This window comes from Octopus sinensis, linkage group LG9, assembly GCF_006345805.1.
Source record: "Octopus sinensis linkage group LG9, ASM634580v1, whole genome shotgun sequence".
NCBI classification, from domain to species: domain Eukaryota; kingdom Metazoa; phylum Mollusca; class Cephalopoda; order Octopoda; family Octopodidae; genus Octopus; species Octopus sinensis.
Window position 1 is genome coordinate 56,257,114 of NC_043005.1, and position 9,948 is coordinate 56,267,061.

The window sequence follows — 9,948 nt, forward strand, 5'->3', positions numbered from 1 at the left end:
CTCCATTGTTTTGTCCATCCCCTGTGTGTATATATATATATATATATATATATATATATATATATATATATATATATATATGTATATATATATATATATAAAATATATATACACATACTGGTGCCACGAAAAGGAATTGTGATGATGCTACATAAAATGTACTGGTGATGGTGCCATATAAAAACACCCAATACACTCTAAAATGGTTCACATTAGAAAGGGCATGTAGCTGTAGAAACCATGCCAATCAGACTATGGAACCTGGCGCAAACCCAGGCCTCGTCAGCTCCTGTCAAGCCATCCAACTCATGCCAGCACAGAAAATGGGTGTTAAATGATGATGATTATGATCACACACACACACACACACATTCTTAATGTACTTGTTCTTTTTTCGTATTTCTTTTTAACTTCTTCCATTTATTCTTTTTACCTCCACTCACCCACTTTCAGACTTGCTCAATTTTTGTTTCTCTTTATTTCTTCATCATATGAAGTTGTCATTTTCATAGAATATTTTATTGTTTCATGTTTAGCATCTGTTGGTGTTTGCAGTTCAAATGCCGTTGAGTTTACTAAAATATATACCAGTGCTATGCTAAGGTTGATCTGACTTTCTATACTCTCCAACAAAATTCAACTTCATATCTAATCAAAAGAAATCAAAATAAAGTGAAGATTTTTACATTCTACATTTATTTATTTTATTGTTTTCACCTTTATTGTCACATACTCTATTAATATTTCAGCTTATTAATTTTTGCATTTTCAATAACCAGTTGTCTGTTCAATGGTATCAAACAGGATCTTATTTCATGACATGTTGATATCAATTACAAAAGAAAAAAAGGTTATGCAAGTCGACTGCTTCAAAGCAAAGGTCATCGAGTGCTCAATAATAACTTGTGTTCGTTAATTACAATACAGCAGCCATATTCATTCTGAGATGTGATGAAAACATGTTGTTAATCAATGTATTGAATGTGGCTACCTGGTTGTTTTAATTGAATTTTTAACAGTGCTAAAGTGTAAACATTGTGAATAGTCGTATACCAAAAAAAATTAAGATTGCTACTTGTAAATTATTCACTTATTTCACTTCAAGCTGATCAAACTGAAAATAGTTAGTGCTTAAAGTTTAGATAATATTGCCTTTATTTAATAGACTTCTAGCTTATATCTCTCATGTAAGTTGTTAGCTTAATAAATGATGGAGAATCTAATACAAAATTGATGGCTCTGGTCTGAATGTTTTACAGTTATCTCTTTTCATGTTTGATTTCTGATTAAATCAAGTTGGAATCCACTCAAACATTCATATATAACATATCATAATTTTAATGTCTACTCTTCCATGCTTGCATTGACTTGATGAAACCTGTTATGGCAGGTTTTTTAATGGCTGGAAACTCTTCCTGTAGACAATCCTCACCTGTTTCCATACAAGATAATATTTCCTCTAAGCCTTTGAACAATGAACAGCTCAATGGTTGGAAATGTTTTCATGAAAGACTAGGAACAAGCAACACTATCTCTATGAATGGTGACTTTGTTTACAATCAGAGTCCAAATTTCAAGAGAAGAGGAAGACCACCTACACACTCACACACACACACACACACACACACACACACACACACACACACACACATGCGCACACTACCTAGGTCATAAATATGTTCTCTTTTTGTATATATATATCTATATCCTTTGGCTGCTAGATATAGGTTTTGAGGCAGAATCGCATATCCATGACTGTTGACTTGCCTTCAGTAAACCTATCCTTTTCCTTAATGACATGTAAATTTTGGAGAAAATCTTGATACTTGAGGTTATCTCCCCCTTCTCATTTAAAGTTATTTTCAATTTACATTTGGTCAGTGTGACACATTGTCTAGAGGCAGAAATGATTTTAATAAGTCAAGGATTTATGTTGTATGGTGTTTTATATACCTGTATTTGTCTATGTTCACATACATCCACTAGTCACTCTGGGTTATTTATTTTGGCTCATTATATATACATACATACATATATATATATATATATATATATATATATATATATATGTTATTGGCCATGCTGTAACCCCTGTCTCTAACCACTTGTTGTCACCCTCCTCTCACATTTTCAAACCTTACCCACACATCCTTCTCAATCTCCTGTCTCCATTCTACTTTCAACTCATCTTCATGTGCTTTGGCGTCTTGTCACCACAATCTTTATTTCCTTTCCCAACACCACTCTAATTATGCCTACCCACCCTTGCATAATATGGTGATTGACGTTGTATCTACAGCAAGACACCTGTTCTATCATACATTAACTTCTCAGACCAGGCATAAAACCACATCACTCACTACTACACTCTCATTTAGTCAAGAGGGATTTTGACTTCTTTTAGTTTGGTCCTTATTCTAGCAATCTCATTGGCCAGTGCTACAAAATTAAGCACCCGGTACATTCCCTGAAGTTTCTGGCTTTAGGAAGAACTTCCAGTTGCAGAAACCATTTATTGTGGACATCATCTAATGTGTCCTTATCATTTTTTTTTTTTGTTTTTTGAGGGATGTTTTGCTGTTATTTCAGGAACATCAAGTGATCATGTAGAGGCTTACTCATTTGCCCTTCTTTTTTAGTCTATAAGAAACTGACTTAACTTATTACTCAAAATAATTTGCCTAATTGTTACATAATGTCTTTCTCTATATTTTTAGGCCAAATGCAAGAACAATCAACGCCAAGCAAAGTAAGTAACATCATTTACTTTCACTTATTTTACGTAACCACTGTGAAGGTGCCTGGCCTGACCTGGTGGTTAGGGTGTTCAGTTCATGATCTTAATATCATGGGTTCAATTCTTCAACCTAGTAGTATGTTTTTGTCCTTGAGCAAGGTACATCATTTCATACTACTCCAGTCTGCTGAGCTGAAAATGACTATCATTTGAGTGCTGATATATATATGTGTGTGTGTGTGTGTGTGTCACATTCTGGATTTTCTGTTGGATCAAATGGTGAGACAGGCAGATGGGCATCTGCTCAGACTACACAGGCACCTAAAACAAATATTAAAAAACACGGTGCATGTTACTAAGCTTTATTCAACATGGGTGATGTGTGATCCTAATATAAATAACTTGTATTAAGTTTCTCCAAATCTTTTTTTTTTTTTTTTTGTAACTATAGTTAATTAAAGGCCTAAATATCTATGTAATTATTCATGTTGTTACCTTTCGACTAGAACATCTTTTTATTTCATTTTTGTTTTAATATTTACATCAACAAGGGTGGTGAGCTGGCAGAACGATTAGCACAGGGCGTCAAGCTGGCAGAATCGTTAGCACGCCGGGTGAAATGCTTAGCAGTATTTCGTCTGCAGTTACGTTCTGAGTTCAAATTCCACCGAGGTCCACTTTGCCTTTCATCCTTTTGGGGTTGATAAATTAAGTACCAGTTATGCACTGGGGTCGATGTAATCGACTTAATCCCTTTGTCTGTCCTTGTTTGTCCCCTCTATGTTCAGCCCCTTGTGGGCAATAAAGAAATAAGAACCATTAGCACATAAAGCAAAATGCTTAGTGACATTTCAGCTGTCTTTATGTTCTGACTTCACATTCCACCAAGGTCAACACCATTTTTTATTCGTTTGGTGTCAATAAAATAAGTACCAGTTGATCATTAGGGACAATGTAATCAACTTACCTCCTATGTCATTTCTTGTAGCTCAGTGATTTCAGAGAAGGGCAAATGTAAATAAACATACAGGCATACTCAAATATGAGTTGAGCTCTGAATACACACCACAGTTATTCTGCTCCATCAATGTATTTGAGAACCGTCTACTACCAACACACCAATACTACCAATATTATCCAGCTACACCTGTGAGTGAAATGTAACTTAGAAACCTGTTATGTCACCTGATGTGGTTTCTTCTGCACTTTGGGGTGTATTTGATTTCATTATATCGTTCCCCACTCACTAGGGAGCAGTACAAAAGTATGCTGAAACAATTGTTGTGATAATATAGTTTTCAGCACACTCCGTATCAATCATTTAGAATATATATATATATATATATATATATATATATATATATATATATATATATAGGTATTGGAGTGGTTGTGTAGTAAGAAGCTTGCTTCACAACCACTTGTTCTGGGTTCAGTCCCACTGCATGATACCTTGGCCAAGTGTCTTCTACTATAGCCTCAGGCCAACCAAAGCCTTCTGAGTGGATTTGGTACACAGAACCTGAAAGAAGCCCATTATATATATATATGTATATATATATATATATATACATACATACATACATATACATGTGTGTGTGTGTGTGTCTGTCTGTATTTGTCCACCACCCCCCATCACCACTTGACAACTGGTGTTGGTGTGTTTACATCCATGTAACTTAGTTTGACAAAAGAGGCTAATAGAATAAGTATCAGGCTTAAAGAATAAGTACTGGGGTCGATTAATTCGACTAAAAATTCAAAGCAGTGCCCCAGCATGGCTGCAGTCTAATGACTGAAACAGGTAAAAGATATACATATATATTCATTCATTTGTATGTCCATTTGTCTATCTGTCCATTTACTTGGTTAACCTTGGTCTGTAGTAGAATATATAAGGTGCCATCCAGTAGAACAGAACATTAAACAACATAGTTGGAAACCAGACTTGAGTACACAGCTACAAAGTTGTACATATCATCATCATCATCATCATCATCATCATTATTATCATCATCTACACACACATATATGTAGCACTGTAAAATGTTTGTAACATTTGAAAAAAAAATTTTTATGGTCATTTTTGAAAATTTTCTTTAAATGTAATAAAGTCTTGGTAGTTCTTAATCTTTCATGACATTAGAGCTAATGTGGGATGCACAAAAGCAGTAACCCTTTCAATATTTCAGTCCCAAAAAAGGCAGTAAGTGGGCAGAATCATTTGCATGCCAGGCAAAATGCTTCATGGAATTTCGTCTGTCATTACATTCTAAGCTCGCATTCCACTATGGTCGACTTTGCCTTTCATCCCTTCAGGGATGATAAAATAAATACTAGTTGAGCATTGGGGTCAATATAATCAAATTACCGCCTCCCCCAAAATTGCTGGCCTTGTGCCAAAATTTGAAACCAATATTTCAGTCTCAAATGTGTATTTTATACTCTGTTTGATACCAACTATGATGATAATCTATCCTACCAGTCATGGGCAACCTTCAGTTTGCAAGACTTTCTGAATGGCACACCTAATGAAAAATTTCCTTGAATTTTTTTCAGTAGTATGGCCTGCCTGATGACAAGCCATGTCTCATACAGCACACTTCTCAATAAAGGTTGCCCATGCCTGACCTACACCATCAATAAATGTGGTGACAAAATTTATGTACATTGTTTTAAAGCTTTGATGATTGTTTTATTCTTCAGTATATCAAATAGTAATGCATAATATTGTGTGGTGTTATATAATGTGTATAACATACAACAGTTTTTGTTGATATCTAAACCCAAGATGAAAGGGCATTTCTTCATCAAATCTCTGTGTCACTTTTTTTAAAAACATGGAAAAATTTAGACCTAGTTATACTATCCATCTTTCTTTTTATGCTTGGTGGTTGGTGTTATGAAGGGTGGAAGGGTCTGACAGGAGCTGTAAAAACCCTGCCAAAACAGTCTGGTGCAGGGTTCTGCCTGGCCAGCTCCTGTCAAACCCGCCCACCCATGCCAGCATGGCAGACAGACATTAAACGATGATGATGAGTGGTTGGTGTTAGGAAGGGCATCCAGCTGTAGAAACACTGCCAGATCAGACTGGAGCTTGGTGCAGCCTTCTGGCTTCCCAGATCCCTGGTCGAACCGTCCAACCCATGCTAGCATGGAGAACGGACATTAAACGATGATGATGATGATGTAGCATAATTAGGTTAAAGTTTTGTTGCCATTTCCAGCTGATTAAGCACCTACATGGAGCTTCTTCCATTGGCTTGACTGCTCACTGTCTATTCATTTAGCTAGTTTAAGGTTATCATCATCATTTAACGTCTGTTTTCCATGCTGACATCGGTTGGATGGCTTGACAGGAGTTGACCCACTGAAGAACTGCCCACGCTACATGTCTGTTTTGGCGTGGTTTCCATGGCTGGATGCCATTCCTAATGCCAACCACTTTACAGTTTTCTCTATAGATTTTCAGTAGAAATTACTACCAGCACTGATTTGTTACAATGTTTTGTATCTGAGGACATCTAATGTAAACAATGCAGTTGAAGATAGATTAAAGATATACCTGCCTGTGAAATATTCAGCTATTTATGCATTCATTTAGTGAACAGATAGATCAGTTGATCATCACTGAAACTGATGAAGATCCATTTACTTACAAATTACAATATATTAGCAACTTCTCTGTTTTCTATATTTATATCAGTTCTCAAGACATTGATCAAGAATGTTTAGATTTAGCTTTGAATTGATCAACTACAAACACTGCTAGTGCTGCTGCTTAGAAAGTCTCGTTAATTTTCCTGTAAGCGATTTCATTAATATATAATGTCTCATTATCAATAACTCCCTTTCCTTGCTCTCTTTCCACCACCACCACCCTTCCCCCACCGTTCATGTATAGTTGTTTACTACCCAAGGAATGGCTTATAAAATGCGTAATCAGTTCGTTTTGAGACAATTCACTTACGAGATAATGTTTTCCCCTCTACCGTTGTCACATCTTTGTACACTTTACACCATTGTACCAGTTTCCTGTTCTTATATATGATCTATGTATGCGTATGTGCTTGCATGCACATGTATGTAGATATATACATGTGTGTATTTATGTTTGTGTTTGTGCTTATATAGATAGACAGACAGACAGACAGACCGACATATGTATACACATGTAGATGTACTCATCTGAAATAATCATTAGCCAAGTGTTTGCATCCCTCTCCTTTTATTGGGTCCAAGAATGGAGAGGTGAGGGCCAAGAATGTGCCTGTGTCTGCTTGCAACTTCTTATTTCAGTCATTGGACTGTTGCCATGCTGGAGTTACCATTTTGATGCGTTTAAGCAAACAAGTCAACCCCATTATTTATTTTAAAGTCAGGTACTTATTCTTTTGGACTCTTTTTGCTGAACCATCATGCTATGGGGTTACTAACAAACCAACACCAGATGTCAAGAGATTAAAGACAAACATATACTCATAAACAATATATAATATATACATGATGGGCTTGTAAACAGTTTCCATCTCCTAAATCACTCACAAGACATTGGTTGGCCTGGGGTTATAGTGACAGATATTTGCCAAATGCCTCACAGTGGGCCTGAACCCAAAACCATGCGGTTGCCAAGGGAACTACTTAACCACACAGCTATTCCTGCACCCACTATGAAATGAACTGCCTTTGACAGCACAAGTGCTTATATGCTTTATATATAGCATGTATTAAATGCTGTACATAATGACATGTATTCAATGCTGTGCATCATTGATTTCAAATTTATTGGAATTTCTCTCTCAGTTGGAGACAGGGAAACAAAACCCTGACTGTAATTGTTTGTCATTCTTGAAGAGCTGGGGAGATCATTTCAAGTAATTAAGAAAAAATTTTTCAAGTTAATTTTTATTCTAAGAGAAAGCACAGTGGAGTGCAAGGCAGTGAACAAGATGAAAATTAGGTATCATGCACGATGATGAGTGTGTACAGAATTATAGTAGAATGCTTTCTTTTACTAATGTTGTCAAATGCATTGTAATGCCATTACAAGAAATTGTCGAATGAGCAGAATGCATGAGAGAGAGGGGAAGGGAAGCAGTCATTCAAGTTGACAAATATACAATTGAAAGATATTTAAGGATATGAAGACAAGGAAAGCAGCTGGTCATTATGAACAGCCAGCAAAATGCTTGAAGTATTTTCCAAAGAAGGTCATGTGCAAATGTCACTTTCTCATTCAGTTAAAGAATACCAGAAGGTTTCACACCCTATAAGAAGCATTGCAGTGTCATCATCAATTTGTCAAAAGGAAAAAAGATGCTATGTAGCAGGGGTTCTCAATCATTTCTTATTTGTGAACCCCTTTGGTTATCATTTAAGTCTGGTGGACCCCATAACCATTTGATGTTTATAAACTAGTTTTATTCTTACTCTTTTACTTGTTTCAGTCATTTGACTGTGGCCACGCTGGAGCACCACCTTTAGTTTTGCAAATCGACCCCAGGACTTATTCTTTGTAAGCTTAGTACTTATTCTATCAGTCTCTTTTGCTGAACCGCTAAGTTACGGGGACGTAAACACACCAGCATCGGTTGTCAAGTGATGTTGGGGCGACAAATATAGACACACAAACACACACGTAGTGCCACCTGAACTGGCTTCTGTGCCGGTGGCACGTAAAAAGCACCAACCGATCGTGGCTGCTGCCAGCCTCCCCTGGCACCTGTGCCGGTGGCATGTAAAAAGCACCCACTACACTCATGGAGTGGTTGGTGTTAGGAAGAGCATCCAGCTGTAGAAACACTGCCGGATCAGACTGGAGCCTGGTGGAGCCTCCTGGTTTCCCAGACCCCAGTCAAACCATCCAACCCGTGCTAGCACGGAAAACGGATGTTAAACGGTGATGATGATGATGATATATATATGACGGGCTTCTTTCAGTTTCCGTCTACCAAATCCACTCACAAGGCTCTGGTCAGCCCGTGGCTATAGTAGAAGACAATTGCCTAAGGTGCCACGCAGTGGGACTGGACCCGGAACCATGTGGTTGGTAAGCAAGCTACTTACTACACAGCCACTCCTACACCTGTAAATTTATAGAAATTTCTTTTAAAATTCCTATTTTGTTTTTCACTAGAACTATGTAAAATTCTAAAGAAAGAAACCTTGCTGTTTCTTGCAATACATACATCTAAAGCAAAAATTTTTCAGGTGGCCTTAAAATACTGTTGTGGGTCCCTAATCTGCTATTTTGTTGTGAAGACCACTAAAAGTCTTTTATGTTACCTCAGGAGTGATACGGACCCCTGTCAAGAACCACTTCTCTGGAGGGTGACTTGGTTACAAAGATATCAATTTGATGGGTCAGGTTACTAAAGTTACAACTGGTTAGGAAAAAAATTAGCCTGGATGAGATGAAATTTGGGTTTATTTGAGGATAAAGTACTACAGTTGCCTGCTTCCTAGTGAATCAGCTACAGAAGAAATACTAGCTAGAAGTTTGCCACATGACTTTTGTTAACCTTAAAGTTTTTAACAGGATTCTATACTCTGTAGGTTGGGTACTTAAAAAACTATATTGTGAGTGCCATGCAAGTAATGTACAGTGGTGATGTTAGCAAAGTGATAGTTCAGCATTAGTCCTGCTTGGGTTTTACTGCACAGATTGATGTACACCAAAGCTCTGTTCTCAGCTTTTCTGAGGCAGTGGAGTTATAGATTTTTAGGCCATGATTGAGAACTTTAAGACCTCTTGTCTGTGAAAACTCTCATATGCCAACAACATAATTCCCATTGCAGAATTACGTAGCTAAAGATTTTGAGAAGAAATTCCAAATTCTAATGCAAAAACCTTAAATCAAGAAGCTTCAAAGTAAGTCTAACAAAGACTTGAATCTTAGCTGAAAATTTTGGCATTGGGACCTTTTCTGCAGGAAATCTTTGAAGAATTGGTGTTTTGAGCTGACTTCTCTGTTCTGTCGTGTGTGTGTGTGTGTGTGTTTTTAAATGAAACAGATGTAAGCCATGGAATAAATATGGTACTAACAACTCCACTTTTTTATATATATGTGTGTGTGTGTGTATGTGTATATATATATATATATATATATATATATATATATATATATATACATATACATACATACATACATACATACATACATACATACATACATACATACATACATACATACATACATACATACATACAT

At 36.6% G+C, this 9,948-nt stretch overlaps 1 protein-coding gene across 1 annotated transcript in view; it reads left to right on the forward strand.

The window, feature by feature from the left end:
* LOC115215426 (gamma-1-syntrophin-like) overlaps positions 1–9,948 on the forward strand; it is a 77,788-nt gene that overhangs the window by 39,162 nt on the left and 28,678 nt on the right. The window contains exon 6 of the mRNA XM_036505673.1: positions 2,718–2,749. Coding sequence (XP_036361566.1) covers positions 2,718–2,749 — 32 coding nt within the window. The remainder of the gene's footprint in view (positions 1–2,717; positions 2,750–9,948) is intronic.